The sequence below is a fragment of the Ceratotherium simum genome, chromosome 3 (assembly GCF_057802395.1).
Source record: "Ceratotherium simum simum isolate JZ-2026a chromosome 3, ASM5780239v1, whole genome shotgun sequence".
NCBI lineage: Eukaryota > Metazoa > Chordata > Mammalia > Perissodactyla > Rhinocerotidae > Ceratotherium > Ceratotherium simum.
The window spans coordinates 46,358,567-46,377,253 of NC_141902.1; the positions used below are offsets into that span (position 1 = coordinate 46,358,567).

Sequence of the window (18,687 nt, forward strand, 5' to 3'; positions counted from 1 at the left end):
GTACCATTTTACTAAAATCTCTATGGACATATCACTAAAATCTATGAATTTTATGTATGAATGCCAATAATAGATGGGTTATAATTCTCTTCCTTCCAAAGAGAAATAAATCGCGGATTCTACTAATAAGGTATTGCTAATCTAAAAAAATCTAAAAGCTAGGAGAAAATATGTATTAGAATATCAAGGTCTTCCCCCACAAACTTCATATTTATCTTTGCTGAACTGAAATAAAAATCATCTACATTACAATGAGATATTTAGTGATTTGTTTGATAAGTTACAAAAATGTTCATAGGGAATTTCTAAGAAGTAGTACTTCTTTTTGCAGTAAGTAATAATACAATATATCTTATTGTTTTTAAGACATATTTAGGAAAAAACTAACTTTTCTTCCTCTTAAAGTTATTGGTGGTGGGAGAACAAGAGAGGAAGAAATTATACAGCCTTTTAAAGCCAAATTTTCATCTCCTCTGTCCTTTGTTCATTTTGATTCCCAAAATAAAATATTTGTGCTTTATTATAATTTCTCTAAATATTTTCATCCAGGTTGCTAGAAGAATTGTTTAAGTACAATACAAAGTTGATATTGAGGATGGAGAAACCTAAGGAATTCACTTTTTATTTCTTATTTGTATTTGGAATTCACTTTTTATTTCTTATTTGTATTTAATCAATAAGACTTGAATAGCAAACTAGAACAAGGTTTTACCACCCTAAAAACTACTGGTTGGATAAAATAGAACTTGTCTCAAAGAACTAAGATTTCAGATTTCTAGATGTAACATTTTCTTTAATATTCTTCATAAAATGTTGAGGCTTTGAATATCATAAAGCTGGGATGAGAGTGCAGATAATTTTACTACAAAAGCTGTATTTTGGCAAACATTTTATTGATATTATAAATGAAAACATAGTTGGAGCTTTAAAATGGCATTTAATCTGTTCTATCAGAGTCTGCCAAATAAATTAGATTCTTTGGAAAAAATTCAAACGATATTATGGAGGCAAAATTAAGATTAACCCTTACTTGTCAGATACTTACTTGTCATTTGCCATAAACCACAGAACCTATAAGTGTATTAAGTGGAGAGAGGGGCTGACTCTCGAGGTAGCTTCTCTACCTGCAATTTACTAAGCAAAAGTTAATTAAACAAAAGCATCTAATTCCCTCAAGTGCTAAATTCAGTTCAAACATCAAAAGTCTGATCCATTTTAAAAGGCATGAGCTTTATCTTTTAATCAGCTGACTGGCCTTAGAATGAAAGATCATAGATTTGTTCACATATCTTGTACTTTATTTGTAAAGATATACAAAATCCTGCTGCCCTTACAATCACTTGTCATTTGGGAATTTCTTAGAGAAAATGGAAAGATAATTTGACCCCTAACTTCCAAGATAACGTTCAAGGGCACATCTGAGATTTAGCAAAGAATGAGAAAGACTTTCAGGTTGGAAGGTACTAGAGTGATTAATTGGTCTAATCTACTCACTTCGCAGATGAAAAAACTGAGATACCAGTGTCTTGAGCTAAGATAATTTACTCAAACTCTTATATTGCAATTAAATTGAGACTAACATCCAGTCTCCTGTCTTTTGTCTCCAGTTCTTTCCTCTGAAGCACACTGTATATTAGTAAACCATCCTCCACCAAAATATTGAAAGGTTAACAGTGGTTTCCTATGGGAAAAGGAGTGGGAACCAGGGGAAAAAAGGTGGGGAGGGGATTGTTAGGGAATGTTACACTCAAAAAATGAACCATACGTATCAATATATAATTTGATAAGAAAAATAATTTTTACAAAATATCAAGGCTTAACATCAACAGAATCAACCTTCAGAGATCAGAAATACTATAGTGAAATTGAATGTTAGTGTAGAAATCTAAGCTCCATCTTTAAGGAAACAGCAGACAACTGAAAACTGTGGATTTTAGTTTTTGTATCCTTTTAATGGCTAGTTCTATATATTATGTTTCTCTATACCTGGAAAATATTCTAATATAATACATACGCAGTCTGAAGTAATTTAGGTTCTCAGGTTCTCAAGTTTAAAAAAGGATTGGAATTTTTAAAAAATTTATACTACAAAAATATGCATTTATATATATTCACAAATTGTATTTTTCTAACCTCTGCAGTGATAAAAGGTCCAAAATTTCATTGTTGAACTGCCTTCTTGCATGGTCTTAAACAGTTATTTCTATAGAGCATAAAATTTGCATAATTCTTTATAGTAAAATCTGTTCAGTAACTCACTTTGACAGAAATACTTTTATCTATCAGAGTTGAAAGAAACAGATTTCAGTAAGAAAAGTACAGGGGTGGGTCAAGACATTTTTTAGAAAAATATACTGTATATAATACATCTTGAAAATTACACAGACCATATACTTTTATTTAATGTGAAGGCACAACTTTAACATACTTAAAAGCAAATGTATTTTAATTATTTATGATGTAATTGTCAGTACCAGCTCTTAAAAATATATATTTGTAAGCATATCACTGAAGATTCTTTTGGATTGTGAATTCAAAAGTCAATTTAAAAAGTCAAAATCTATTTGTAGAAAATCAACTGACACGTTATTGCAGGTCCACATAATATTATTGTTGGACAATCTGTTCATCAGCAGTCACAGGGTTTTCTTCATTTGCTGCAGAGTCCAGATGGTCCATCATCTAGGCATAAATAAAAGATGTTAGGAAATGCAAATTTTCAACTTGCCCTCAATATTCACTAATTTGGAAAAAGGATTCTCAGTTTTTAAAAAAGACACAGAGTGCTCCATGGGACTGAGCACTCCTTTTGGAGCAATGTACTGGGTCAACATCCACCCTCCTAAGGACATGGTCAGGGTGACACTGAACCTTTCTGGAAGCCTAATCATTTGACTCAGGGCCAATTTAATAAATGTTTTCTCTGGATCTTCCACTATTTTCATTTCCCAATATGAATACTGCCCTTCATGGCAGTGGAAACTCCACTGCAAAAGGAAGATATTCCTGATCCTCCTTCCAGGACACTATTCCAAGCAGTGTCCACTAGTAGAGAAGGAAAAACTAAAATTGGTCCCACAAGTCACTGTAAGAATATCTGCTGGTTTGCGGACAGTGTAACCTGGTTGACACCTTGAACTGACCTTAAGATAATTTAAGAATGATACATGAAATTTTGGAAACATTGTATGACAAAAATTTCTACTAAAAACAAAATAAAATGAAAGTACTTAGAGGTCAAATGATATCTGAAAACAAAACCAATACATTTGCTATAGACTATTTAGAGGAATTACCACTTACACTTTTTTCAAATGATCACTTCAGCTCTGCCTGTATTCCCATAAAAATCTTTTCATATTTGGGAATGAAGGAAGAAGAAACCGCTTAAATATTTTCAGTGTTTTTACTCTGTTCTTCATATAAAATTACTTGAAAATAGTGAAAAAGTACTTAATGTCTTTGTGAAGATTGTCAAAGATTTTTAGATTAGTGATTAAATTTCAGTATTGTGATGCACTTTCTTCCTTCTCCTTTATCAAGAATTAGAAGAAGGAAAGACCAGCAAGATAAATGTTCCTATTTTTGTAAACTAATTCTAAAACCTTTAGTGTTTTTTCGAAGAGGAAGCAGAGAGAGGAATCATTTCCAAATGGGGTCTCTGGACTTGCCAGACAAGAACACAACATGAGCTGAGGCTCTCTGCTGATACCTGTCTCAAGTAATGGGGTCGGCTTCCAATACCCAAGCCTGCCAATAATCTATGGGTCATCTCAAGTCCCCAAACAATCAGTTTTGAGGTCCTCTATTTGCCACAGATATCCCCTAGATTAAGGTAGTTACATGTTCGTAGTACTTCCAAGGGAAAGAAAAAAAAAACAAACCAAATCATGACAGGTACCATTTATTAAGCATTTCACTACATGAAACACACAATGAAGTTGTTGAAGAGTTGATTGTAATTACAATTTAAGTGAAGGAGTGAGAGGAGAAGCATGTAAGATATATTTAGGCCCCTTTTCTTCTAGCGATTTAGAAGCCCTGGGTGTTAAGAGGTCGGAGCTGTGGAGAGAGAACTGAGGCAGCCTTAGCAGAACGGGGGTGGGGAACCCTCTTTCTTCCCCAAGACCTGCTTACCCTGCTAACGGCAACCTAATGAAATGAGAGCATAATACCCTAAATTATATAGTTTTTATTTTTTTGTGAGGAAGATCAGCCCTGAGCTAACATCCATGCCAATCTTCCTCTTTTTTGCTGAAGAAGACCGGCCCTGAGCTAACATCTATTGCCAATCCTCCTCCTTTTTTTCCCTTTTTCTCCCCAAAGCCCCAGTAGATAGCTGTATGTGGTAGTTGCACATCCTTCTAGTTGCTGTATGTGGGACGCGGCCTCAGCATGGCCAGAGAAGCGGTGTGTCGGTGCACGCCCGGGATCCGAACCCGGGCCACCAGTAGCAGAGCACGTGCACTTAACCACTAAGCCACGGGGCCGGCCCCCCATACCCTAAATTGTAACATGCCTCTTCTTTCCTAATCCTCTGGTACCTCATTGGCACTGTAATCTAATCCCTAAATATAGGAATATATTAGTTAAAAAAAAAAAAACTTTCAAAATCAACTTATGGAGACATAAACATGTCTACTCTGTATTTACTTTCCTTTACTGACTTTTCAATAAAAACAATACAGAGACATAAAGAGCAAACTTGATATAGGTTAAAAACACAATAAAAATTAATATAGATGAAAATTAACTGGCAAAATTGCTATAAATCATTTTTCATAATATTTGTAAATAGGCAAGCTCAATTTGGAAAGATCTCCTCTGAAATTGGGTCAGCTAACCTGGCATTTACTGGTAGCTCTGCTTATTTATAGTTGAACCAATCTCCAGAAAGGCTAATAAAACTCCTATTAAAGCAGGGTTAACTGGAGAGTTGTTGATACTAAAGCAGAGTTGTTCTAAGTATCTCAGTATTTTGACTTGTCAGTTACAGCTTGTGACTTCTAAAAATAATTATAAGCACTAGTGACATTTAACAGAGACAAACCCACGTTTACTGCACATCAACAAACTGAAAACCTACTTCCCACCCAGAGTAAAATAGCCCATTGGAGGTTGCTGCCTAAATCCAACTCCACTGATTTGGGATTAGTAACAAAAAAATTCCCTGATGACTTCTCCCCTAATTGTTCTATATGCAAAAGTAATTGTGCCACTTCTTGATTTTTCTCTCTAGAGAAAAAACACCTTTATTTACTCTACACTAATGAGAACTAGGACTTTGAGTAAAATCAAATAAATAGAACTGAATACTGCAGCTCTTGAAGCATTCCAGAAAAAAAGTTCATACAAAATATGGTATAACTAGCTTTGAGCTAGAGAAAAGGATATACAATTAAGATTTCCAAATTAGTATTATTTTAGCGAAATTCTATAGAAATGTTATTTCTTTTGATCAGAGAAATTCATGGAAAGGGCTGAAAGACTCTAGGCAAAATACTAAAGTATTTCTATGAAGCCTCTTAAGTTTCAGCAACAAATGAGGTATAACTTGCCCTTTGAAAACAGCATAGAAAGGCTATCAGGGCTACCCATGACATTCAAAAACTCTCCAGTGGAAAGTCCTGCTTTTTACCATCACTATTCTTACCCTCAACTCTAATATCAGGCACTAAAATGAATGAAATGATTAAAAAGCATAAACAAACGTGCCATCACCTTAGATTTGGACTTTATTTTATATTACTTGTTTTATATTTGATTATTTCAAAACAGCAGCAAAAATTTTTGGCACTTACAAAAAATGATTATATGTAAAGATTATAAAGATATAATCTTTAGTTTACAGTCTAGTTTAGTTTAATGTTTTAAAAGTGCCTCACTTTCTTAACACTTTATAACAATTTTAGTAATTTTATGAGGGCTGCTAAAACAATCAGGAAGTTTATACACACATACAAAAACGACTAAAGGTCAGTGGATTAGGGACTGCACATTACAGTTGCTTTGCATGAAGAATTTCAGTAACATTAACTGAGAATTTACAGTGGATAAAACACCGTTACCAGCACTGTGGGTTCCTAACACCTAGGAGCTGATAACTTAGTGAGGGAGGCATACATAAATATCGACACTATATGGCAAATATTAATAAGTCTTTAAAGTACAAAGTCTAAAAAAATATGGGGAACGGTGAACGTAATTTCCATTGGAGAACTCTTGGGTATCTGCTTGGAGAAGGCAGATTTTGAGTTGGGGGAGTTATATGAGGGATATTCTGGAAACAGAGGCTGGCAAGGCTATGGAGATAACGGAGGTGGGAGAGGAGGGAAAGGATTATTACACTAGTAGCCTAAGAGACGAATCAGTAACTGCCCGAGGGTTGTCTTCAGGCCTGCCCTACACTGGGTCCGTACCTAATCTCCTTCTGCTTTATCAGGCTTATTGAGGTTCCCTGTTCTACCTTCCAAGCCTCTGCCTTATCTGATTCCAACATGCAGCTGCCTCACCAAGCCTCGGGCTCACCCACCACTATGGATTATACATTCTCCTACCTGCCAGTAGAGCCAGCTGCGTTTTATGGACGAGGAGACAGTCTTAAGTGATTAAGTAATTTGCCAGAACTGAAGCCAAAGCCTACAATATACTGTCCCCTACAAATGACAACATTCATGCTAGATTAATTTTGACTTTAAAGGCTAGACAAAAGCAATGCGAGATTTTCTTTTTCACATTACCAAGGGAATAATTTGGTGAAGGTATTACATTCTATAACTTTCAAAAATGCTAGTTTTCTGGGAAAATAGACTCTCTCCTGGCATTAGTTTATATTATTCTGCAACTAGCTTGCCTAAAATTTTGGCAAATGTCTATTCTTCACATTTTATAATTTAGTGCACAGTGGGAAAATGATGGAGTTTAACAGAATTTTTTCTCTGAGGTTTGTGTTGGATATCAGATCCTTCTAAAAATAAGTTAAAGGAACCAGATTTAATAAAGACCCAAATTTTTTATATTCAAACCAGGAAAATGGAAATCTATGTAATGAATTGAAAAATAACAGCCAGGGGCTGGCCCCGTGGCTTAGCGGTTAAGTGTGCGCACTCTGCTGCTGGCGGCCCGGGTTTGGATCCTGGGCGCGCACCAGACGCACTGCTTCTCCAGCCATGCTGAGGTCGCATCCCACATACAGCAACTAGAAGGATGTGCAGCTATGACATACAACTATCTACTGGGGCTTTGGGGGAAAAAAAAATAAATAAAGAAAATTATAAAAAAAAAAAAAAAAAAATAACAGCCAGGGCCGGCCCCGTGGCTTAGTGGTTGAGTGCGCACGCTCCGCTGCTGGCGGCCCGGGGTTCGGATCCCGGGCATGCACCGACGCACCGCTTCTCTGGCCATGCTGAGGTTGCGTCCCACATACAGCAACTAGAAAGATGTGCAGCTATGACATACAACTATCTACTGGGGCTTTGGGGGGGGGGAAATAAATAAATAAGTAAAATTATATAAAAAAAAAGAAAAATAACAGCCAAACCAACAAATAAACCAAAACAAAAAGCCCTGATTCCCACAAATAATAATAGCAAACATTTATAGTGCTTATGATGTGTCAGGCACTATTCTAAGCAGTTTGCATCCATTACCACAACACTGTGAAGTAGGATGATTATTATCCCACCTTACATTGGACAACACTGAGGCACCAAGAAGCTAAGTAACTTGCCTAAGGTCACATGGCTAATAATTAACAAAATCAGAGTTCAAACTTAGGCAGTCTGGCACCAGACTCCACACTTTTTATTACTATGTGTTACTTTCTATTCTAAATGTCTTTACCTAATAAAATTATGACATGACACTACGAAAGTGGGAGGTGTATAACTAAAGTTGTCCTATCTTTTCAGAAACTTAAATGGATTTTCTTACAATCAAGTGCCTTATTTAGCTTCTATGTCATGTGGTGAAGGCCCCGGAGTCTGCCCTTCCAGGGCTATTTACTACTGCTCTGTGTCCAGCTGCAATCATCTTTCCCTTTACAGGGAGCTGCTGTGAAGCAGAATCATAATTGTTTTCAAGATCACAATTTTTAAGAATGAAACTTGGATGCTCCAGGGCAGAACATTTGTTCATAGGGAATATAAATACATCCCTTGTTTGAATTCCTTTCTTACCTACTTTCTCCTTTCTCCTCAGTAAACATCATGGAGAGAGAAAGGAAGAAAGGTGCTATACTAAACCAGAGAAAAAATGAGCTGTAGAATATTTACAAAGAAACACAATGTTACTACATTTACATATACAACATCTCTATTCAACTTTTTATAGTGTGAGGTGGCATAAAAAGATCTGGAAGCTCCATACAAACTGTTCAAAGTGGGCCGGCCCCGTGGCTTAGCGGTTAGGTGCACGTGCTCCGCTACTGGCGGCCCGGGTTCAGATCCCGGGCGCGCACTGACACACTGCTTCTCCGGCCATGCTGAGGCCACGTCCCACGTACAGCAACTAGAAGGATGTGCAACTATGACATACAACTATCTACTGGGGCTTTGGGGGAAAATAAAAAAAAAAAAACAAAAAGAAAAACTGTTCAAAGTGGCTGCCCCTTAAGGGTGGGGGTAAGGGTAGAATAGTTAGAAAACGGCCTTCTATGTTTCTTGAGACACTTTTTGTATTGCTTCTTTAAAAAATGCAAACCTGCATTACTTTGTAATTAAAACACAAAAAGAAAAATAATTAAAGTAAAAACAGGGCTGGAGTCTATGTAAAAATTTTAGTTCATTAACTGCCAATAATTATAGTAACCTATAACACACTATAATAGAACAGGATGACCAGAAGTACTCTAATGAACATCTTTTCACATCAATTTTGCCCAAATTTTAAATTATTTTCTTAACAATCCCCTGAAGAGAAATTACTGGGTCAAAGGAAATGGTAAAATAAAATATAGTAATGCATATGATCCATTAAAATGATTTTTATAAGGAATTTAAAATGAAATAACACAAACACGCAGTGAAAAATCCAGAGATAGAAGTATTTAGATGATGGTATCACCCACCCACCTATCCATTTATCTAGGAAGACACAGATGGAAACTCACTTAAATCTTAAGAGTGGCTCTCTCTAGGTGGTGGGATTATGGGTGGACTTAATTTTCTTGTATTTTTCTACATTTTCAAAGTTTTCTGTAATAAGTACATATTTTTATAATAAAATACTTGAAAAGCTGTATTAAAGGGGAAGGAAAATTTTCTAAGTAAAAATAAAATGCTGGTGATGAAAATAACAAGAAACATATTTAATTCTGTAAGATAGCACATGCACTTGCACTAATAGTCCCAAATTTAAATTCTAACCTAAATAAAGATTTAATGCCAACCCTAAACAAAATTTCCCTATGTTGCTCATCTTCCTTGCCCTCATTTACCTCATAATCAATTAATCAGATAAGTGCCCCTACTAGTAGAAATCTCTTGCTCACAGTTCTGTCCTGAGTCTTTTCTTTTCCCTCTACATTCTCACTCATTGAGCGTGCTAATGACACTCCCAAATTTCTGTCTCTAGCTAGGTCTGTCTCCTGCACTTCAGGAGACATTTATTCTACTGCCTATGTTTCTCTCTTCCTGGCTGGTCCTACAAGTACTTTGAAATGTCTAACACTGAATTCTTGTCCAACGTTTAACACGTCCAACACTGAATTCATCATCTTCCTCCTGAAACCTGTTGCCCTTCTTTATCTCAGTGGATGGGATCACCATCCACCCACTCAGTTACTCAAGCCAGAAACCTTGGACTCCACTTCCTTCTCTTCTCTCTACACTGAATCTATCACCAGATTCCATTAATTATGTCTCTAAATTGCTCTTGAATTTGTCCACTTCTCTCAGTCTCACTACATTACTAACTCTGGCACTCTGGCTACTATCGCTTCTTGTTGTAATAGCTGCCTCAAGTTTTGCTTCCTCCTTCAATCCCTTTTCTAGATTTCTTAAAACCCTTAAATGGTCTCCAATGTTCGTAGGATAGAGTCCAAACTCTTTAACGTGGCTTACAAGACTCGACAGGCTCTTACCCTTGCTTCCTTCTCCAGTTTTCATTTACTACAGCTCCCCTACTGTTACTTAACATTATGGTCATCCTCCACTTCATTCAGTTCCTAGAATGTGCCATGCTCTCTTCCCTCTGAGCCTCTGAAGACATGGTTTCCTCAAGATGGATCACACGACTCAGTCCTAAAGTCTCAACATAAATTTAACATTCTTTAAGAAGCTTTCTCCTTGGGGCCTGCCTGGTGGCGCAAGCGGTTAAGTGCGGTGCGCTCTGCTGCGGCGGCCCAGGGTTCGCCACTTCGGATCCCGGGCGTGCACTGACGCACTGCTTGTCAAGCCATGCTGTGGGGCGTCCCATATAAAGTGGAGGAAGATGGGCACAGATGTTAGCCTAGGGCCAGTCTTCCTCAGCAAAAAAAGAGGAGAATTGGCAGATGTTAGCACAGGGCTGATCTTCCTCACCAAAAAAAAAAAAAAAAAAAACACCTTTCTCCAAATCACCTTTGACTCTGTCTTGAAACCATAAGCACTGGGTGTCCCACCTCTAGCTTTCATGGCACCCTACCACAACTAATACATTTATCACATTTTATTGTTAGTGACTCCATCTGCATCTTCCACTAGACTCTAACTTTCAAGAGGCCATGAGAGTAGGCCTGTTTCTAACTTGTTCATCTTTTATCATCAGCACCTAAAATAGTACCTGACTCATAGAACTGCTCAATAAATATTTGCTAAATGAAGAAATATAAAACTATTTTTTAAAGATTTTATTTATTTTATCTTTTTCCCCCCAAAGCCCCAGTGGATAGTTGTATGTCGTAGCTGCACATCCTTCTAGTTGCTGTATGCGGGACTCGGCCTCAGGATGAACGGAGAAGTGGTGCCTCGATGCGCACCCGGGATCCGAACCCGGGCCACCAGCATCGCAGCGCGCGCACTCAACCACCAAGCCACAGGGCCGGCCCAAAACTATTTTTTTAAAAATGATGATGAAGAGCACTTTTGGGGATATGACTTTCAAAGACCAGTTGTAAAGTGTGTATTGTGTGACATACTTTTATTTTTACAAATCTATAAAAATAAAAACCTCTGTGTGGGTGTCCTCCTCACGGAAAAGTTACAAGCTATCTTACTAATTTAGTCAAGGACCTTGTAGCCATAAACTAATTCCATGGGTATAAATATAAGTTGAGATAACGGCATTGTGACGTAGGCAAGGCAGGTATTATTATTTTATCCAAATCTCAGAGACATTACAAGATTTACTCAAAAGAATTCTAGAGTAGTGCTTTTCCAATTAACAGTAGTCTAATTTAATGTGTTAACCGTCTCTTGTTAAATAAAGAATAAAACCAACCACAAGATGGATATGAACTTTGAACTGTTTATCTACTAACAGAATTGCAGCTATTCACCCAAAGTATCTCTATTTTTGTTCATGTGACCACTGACACACATGCATGAGGGTGGATGGAGGAGGGCAGTCTGTTGTAATAGGGCAAAGCAGGGCTAACTGCCTCATGAAAGGATCAATGCCATGACCTTGACCTCAATAGGCTAGGGTTTCTTAACCCTCTTTAATTTCAGTGCAAACAAACCCTACTGGAATACCAGGAACATTTAGGAAAAGAAGAAAGGGGTTTAACTTCAGTGAAGAAATAACTCAAACATAATAGATTCTGGTAACAAGATTTTCTCTGCTCTAGGAATTTTACAGAAATGTCAATCTTGATCCATTTAAATCTGAAACGAGTGTTCTATTTAATATAGTTAGGCCCATTTAGATGCTGGAGAAAGTACACTTGTTATCTGCAAAACCTTAGGACTCTTACTATAAATAGCTAATGTCAGTCTCAAAATTCAGTACTTAAACACAGAGTTTTGTCTTTCATGAAGTCTACTTTTGTGTGGATTTTGAAAACTCATGTTGAAATGCTGCTTTGGTTTTCCCTGATGCCCTCCCACTGCTTCTCGGTAGTTTTATCTGAGTCACCAGGATTTTGGCATCAGATTGCAGTGGGGATGAGAACTGATGATGTGGCAGGTGGACGGTAAGGGGGCAGTAGTGGAAAAAACTGACGAATCCTGACAGATCCAAGCTAACTTTCTGGCACTTTAAAGCTGTGATATATATAGGCAGTTCCCAGCCAAAGTTAGTGAATTATGTCATAAGATAACTTGGTAACCGAAATATAAGCACATACCTGATAGGTGCTACCCTTCCAGAACCTTTTCATTTCCTTACGTCTCCAAGCAACAACAGAGGCAGTAATAAGTGTGCAAGGTACCAAATAGAGGAGAGCAGGTTGCCCCTTCTTCATCAGCACCAGAACAACAAATGTAAGTATCATGCCAACAGCATAGGCTGTAAAAAGAGCACCAAGTATCAGTCATTTCAACATGCTACCAAAGATCTATTTTCACTTCCTCACTGAAGTATTGGTTTTCAAATGTTTCTGAGGACATTTTTGTCCTATGACTTCATAATTTCATTATTTTCCTAGACAGTAATTAGGAGAGATATTCTACAGAGCTTTTAAAAAATTTGGAAACTGGGGGGCCTGCCCGGTGGCACAAGCGGTTAAGTGCGCGTGCTCTGCTGCGGCGGCCCGGGGTTCGCCGGTTTGGATCCCGGGCGCGCACCGACACACCGCTTGTCGAGCCATGCTGTGGCGGCGTCCCATATAAAGTAGAGGAAGATGGGCACGAATGTTAGCCCAGGGCCAGTCTTCCTCAGAAAAAAGAGGAGGATTGGCATCAAATGTTAGCTCAGGGCTGGTCTTCCTCACAAAAAAAAAAAAAATTGGAAACTGGTATTTCAATTATAATTACCCTAATCATTGTTAAAGATAATTCAAGAAAGTCTTCGATTATCTGTCATTATTAAGGATGTTGAGTTGTTCCACATTTTAGATAACTAAAATCTGTACCTGTAGGTACTAAAAGTTGCTTTGAAAAATCTTCCTAATATTGATTATATACTTCCTGGGCTTCTTCAACAAGTGCATACCAAACATCATTTGATTTTTTCTTAATGACTCAGAGTATCATTATGAACACAGGATCTCAGAATACTGGAGCTGGAAGGGCCTTTACAGTCTTGTCTACCTCCTCATTTTATAGATGAGGCGATGGAGGACCAGGGAAGTTAAGTGAGTTGCCTGAAGTTACACAGCAGAATTGACAGACAGTCCTATTATCTGCCTTTTCATTGAGTGTTCTTTTATTCTATAACACTGACTGGTGCTGGAATCTAACATGTTAATGCCCTTACAGAGTACCATACTTAACTGTCTCAGATTGCTTTTCTTATTTCTTTATAGTTTTTTTTTCATCTTTTCACTCACTGAGCTGTTTTTTTTTTTTTTCTTTTTGGTGAGGAAGATTGGCCTTGAGCTAACATCTGTTGCCAATCTTCCTATTTTTTTGCTGCGGAAGACTGGCTCTGAGCTAACATCTGTGGCCATCTTCTGTTTTCTATGTGGGATGCTGCCACAGCATGGCTCGATGAGCAGTGTGTTGGTCCATGCCCGTGATTCGAACCTGCGAACCCCAGGCCACTGAAGTGGAGTGCACAAACTTAACCATTATGCCACTGGGCTGGCCCCCACTTAGCTGTTCTTTTTTGCTTCAGGGTACCTATTTCTAGTAACACCCCTCTCTACTGCTAACACACTTTCAATTCACTGGATTTAATTCCACTGTGGAATTGAAACCCTTACCAGAATGGTATCTAAACGCCTCTGGTGCAAGGCATGCACCTGAGAATAAAGAATTTTGATATATGGATTTTGAGAGATCAATTTGATATGTTCAGTCGTAGTAAAGTATTTTTTGGCTTACTTCCTGTTCTCGTCTGTTCTCAATAACAGAAATAGAGGGATAAGTGACAACCACCTCTGCTGCGCCAAGTGAGATGTCATTGTGCCATAAATTCAGCTACATAAATACTGTTATCCATACAGTATTTTTTTTTTCCCCCCAAAGCCCCAGTAGATAGTTGTATGTCATAGGTGCACATCCTTCTAGTTGGTGTATGTGGGACATGCCTCAGCACGGCCGGAGAAGCGGTGCGTCTGTGCGCGCCCGGGATCCGAACCCAGGCCGCCACTAGCAGAGCGCGCACACTTAACCGCTAAGCCACCGGGCCGGCCCCATACAGTATTTTTTAAAAATCTACTATTGTACGATTTATTGCCTACCTATGTGCCAAGAGCTCTAATCATTTTACATATAGAACTTAATGTTTTTCTTTCACATATAATTTCCTTTTTAAACCTCAAAAATGTTGTGATATAAGTAGTAAAGTATAATTATCTCTTTTTGATGAAAAAAAGTCTTATTAATTAATGGTGAAGAATTAGAACCCAGGTCTCCTTAATTTTACATCTCTACCTTTTCCTACAGATAATACAATTCAACATAAAAGAAAAAACAAAAATTTACCAATTGTAGAGGAAACATAGTATATAGAAGAACCAGTCTGAACATCAAATCTTCTACAGTATGCAATCAACAGGCCTAAAAAAAATCCCACATTATTTTCTTAAAACAACAACAATAACACAAATTCAACTGTTAACTAGGGCAATAGAACATGTTGTACTGTATTTTAACCTTCATTTTTGCATCATGAGAACATTAAAGTACCTCAAATTCTGGATGAAATTTTACATGCTTTTTTTTCTTTTTACTTAATACCATATTTTAAACATTTTCGCAAGCCATTAAATAGTCTTTAAAAACATGATTTTCATTAGCTGCTTAATAGCCCATGTCATGGAGAAAATTTTGTATATTTCTGTGGTATCAGTTGTAATGTCTCCTCTTTCATTTGTAATTTTATTGACTTGGGTCCTCTTTTTTTCTTGGCTAGTCTAGCAAAAGATTTGTCAACTTTATCATTTTAAAGAATCAGCTTTTAGTTTTGTTAATCTTTTCTATTGTTTTCCTGTTCTCTAGCTGATTTATTTCTGCTCTAATCTTTATTATTTCCTTCCTTCTGCTAACTTTGGGCTTAGTTTGTTCTTCTTTTTCTCATTCCTTTAGGTGTAAAGTTAGGTTGTTTATTTGAGATCTCTCTATTTTTTTGATGTATGTGCTTATCTCTATAAACTTTCCCCTTAGAGCTGCTTTTGCTGCATCCTGTAAGTTTTGGAATGTTGTGTTTCTCTTTTCATTTGTCTCAAGATACTTTTTTGCCTTTTAATTTTTTTCTTTCATCCATTGGTTGTTCAGGAGTGTGTTGCTTAACTTCCAGGTGTTTGTGAATTTTCCAGTTTCCTCCATTACTGATTTCTAGTTTCATACCATTGTGCTCAGAAAATATACTTGATATGACTTTAATCTTCTTAAACTGGCTAGGATTTATTTTGTGGCCTACCCTTATGATCTATTCTAGAAAATGTTCCACGTGCACTTGAGAAGTATGTGCATTCTGCTGTTGTTGGATGGAATGTTCTGTATATGTCTGTTAGGTTCATTTGGTCTATAGTATTGAGAAAATTTTTTAAATGTATCATTAAAAAATGTATTTAAAGAGCATCGAGGAAGGCAATTTCATATTGCGATTAAAGAATATCCCTTTGTAGTAGAAAAAAATGATTTGGAGTTTTAATACAAACAGTTCAAATAAGAATGAAATAGAAGCTTTCATTTGTAAACATGCAAGTATGTTTGTAAACATGCATAAACAACTCATTTTATGACCTATTTCTTTAAAGAAATTTGTTGAACCTCTCTAAAGAAGAAATCTCAGATTGTATTTATTAAACATGGCTATAAAATAGTAAGAATAACATTTAACTACTTAAAAATCACAAAATAATTTTACTATATTTGTTGGTTGCTTGAATTACTTAGTTTTGGCTCCTATATAATTAATCAAATAAGTTTCTTGATAGTTCCTTAGTTTTACTATATTTGCTATTTAATCACATTTCCACATGTTAAAAAAATGGTACTTTTCCCCCCCAAATTAGAATTTAGCTTTTAGAATTAAGTCATATATTGTCAAAAACTCTGCTCTTTGGGGAAATATTCCTGTTTGGGACCTTTGACATTGTCTTCAAGAATGTAATATTTATACACATTTTTACCAATTCTATGCTAAGTGCTATATACAAGATTTTACACAGCACTTGGTGTGGAACTGGTAAAACTGGGGAAAAGTTTAAAGATATTCAAGAAACCTAAGGTTACTCAACAGAATGCCTTCCCTCCTTTATCAATTAGGTGAATGGAGACCCACTGAACTAAGAGAGCTGCTACATTGGACTCTGCCACACCAACTCACAAAGCAACACTGCCAGCTTCTCTCCCTCTACCTGGCTTTATTCATGAAAATGAAAGGGCTTTTTCAGAAGAGCCAGTACTCTTTACCCATCCACAGGCCTTTAGTACACAGGGAGACTGTAAGAAATGTGAGGAGGGACAAACTCTCAGCGGACTCTTTAAACTATATTATTACTGGGCTGCAGTGAAGTTTATTCCACAGGTAGCCCAGTGAGGAAAATAATGCAGAACTGCAATAACTGTCAGAAAAGACATGCTAGCAGAAGGTGGTTGATTCCACTACACAGTGTATTTTCTTGTGTTACAGTGCCCTGTAAGCTGGTGTTCTACTATGTTTCTCCTTTTGAGCATGACCTCACCTAGTATTCCTAAATTACTTTTCCTAAAAACTATTATTTTAAAATAGAATAGAAACTGTAATACATTTGGTATTATTAAATTCAACTTTTAAAGGGTTTTAATATATATATTAAATATATATATATATACACACACACACACTTTCTTGAGGAATAAGGTCAAACTGATCCCATTTGCTTCCTCTAAGACACTTTTTGAGCTCTGGGAGGTATACTTTAGTTGTTTCCATTTGGACTTTATCTTCTACCCCTCAAAACACTTTTTTTCTGTCTTTGTCACTGATCCCAGCTCTAGTGATAGCCAGAAATACTTGATACAGAGTAGGTAACTTTTAATAGTTACTATATATTTGACAATTTTAAACTGTTAGTATATTTTTACTGAAAGTGTTACAAATAATTGCTTACCTGGTACAATAATGTCTCCAAAACCCAATATTGAAACTGGCATGAGGCACACACTCATTACTGAGAAATAGGCCAGCTTTGGTACTCTGATGACTACTGGTAACTGTAATTATATTAAAAAAACAAAACAAAAAAGGCCACCAATAAACCTTTAAGGAATCTTTACCCATATCTTTTAGAAAGGGAAGGATTCATATTAATTGTTTTAACATTTTTAAATTGACATTTTAGAAGAACTTGAAATCAGAGAACATAAACTAGACATATATATACTCCAAATGCATAGAAAGCTTGAAAGAAATAGATATGTAGTTTGGAAAAACGAAATCCAACACACATGTAGGGTTAACAGTATATTACTACAGTATCCCCACATCTAACCTTTTTTTTCCCTTTTTACCAAAAATAGGACTCAGGCCTTGAAACAGATTTTTTTTTGTGGCAATCTGGATTTTTTTCCCCAAAGAAGAGTCTTGTCTCAGAGGGTATGATTTAAAGTCCAATGAACATATCTGAAACACAATTCTTACTTTCTCATGGGGAGCTGAGGGTTGAGCAGTGGCTTCCACCAAGTTTCCATCATTCTAGGATGAAACCCAAGTCAATAGGTATTTAATAATTTAGAATAACTAAGAAAAGGGCTATATTTTGTGAGAAATAAAGTTTTACAATACCTTAACATGCACTATATGACCAATGAATTACACAAGAAGGCAAAATTATTAACCGGACACACATACATTCACCGGCCGCCATGTCTAACTGCCATCCTTACCTTTTCATTATTTCCAAAAGGTCCAGCTGCAAGTTCAACCATGATACTCTCGCCATTCTAAAATTGAGAAGGGAGATGAAAGATATTGTCCAATCATTTAAAGACAACAAGCTGCCAGTATTCAAGAATGATTTGACCCCACGGCTTATGGCCTACTGTGAACTAATGATGGACTGCAGACTGCCTTTTACCCAAAAAAGTCTCTGCAGATGGCAAAAACTGGAGACATCTAAAACAAAATTCACCTAGCACACTTCTCCCCTTTATTAGAGCTCAACAATGATCAATCAGAAACTAGCAGATAAACCACACAGGTTGTTCAAGTGAAGCTTTGAACACTGATTTGTACTGACAACTAATATCGAGCATTTCTAATGGGCTATAAATTTTAAGTGCTTTTAGTTATATTATGTCATGTACTATACGTCCTTGGTCATTTTTAGCAATAACAATGAATAGAGAGACAAGAAATACCAACATTTTTTATATTTAGATTTATAATAAATACTGGTAACTTTTTTGAATAAATGTACACTTGACCTTCTGGCTACTCATCACAGTAACAAAGCAACGAAGCCAAACTTGAAAAGACCCAGCTCTAGAGAACCTGAGAGGCTTCTCTAGCATGATTCTTGTCCAATTTCAGCCCTGCCTGCTTTTTATGTCCCAATCAAAACACTAACCTTGGCTGAATTTCCTCCCTTGTGTCTGGCTAAGGTCTTTTTATGTGGGCTGTGTGAGGTGTTCATTAGAAAGTTTTTTTCCTGACAGCCAAGTCTGTTTTAGAAAG

The 18,687-nt window shown here is 36.7% G+C and overlaps 1 protein-coding gene across 2 annotated transcripts in view; it reads right to left on the minus strand.

Moving 5' to 3' along the window:
• Positions 1-874: 874 nt before the first annotated feature.
• Positions 875-18,687, minus strand: part of SPPL2A (signal peptide peptidase like 2A) — a 49,248-nt gene continuing 31,435 nt past the window's right edge. The window contains exons 11-16 of one of the 2 annotated variants that reach the window (XM_087427168.1): positions 17,898-17,954; positions 17,653-17,706; positions 17,123-17,225; positions 14,508-14,582; positions 12,266-12,426; positions 875-2,682 (exon numbers count right to left, since the gene is read on the minus strand). In XM_087427168.1, coding sequence (XP_087283294.1) covers positions 2,608-2,682; positions 12,266-12,426; positions 14,508-14,582; positions 17,123-17,225; positions 17,653-17,706; positions 17,898-17,954 — 525 coding nt within the window. In that variant the 3' untranslated portion in view covers positions 875-2,607. The remainder of the gene's footprint in view (positions 2,683-12,265; positions 12,427-14,507; positions 14,583-17,122; positions 17,226-17,652; positions 17,707-17,897; positions 17,955-18,687) is intronic. The other variant, XM_087427176.1, reaches the window with a different exon arrangement.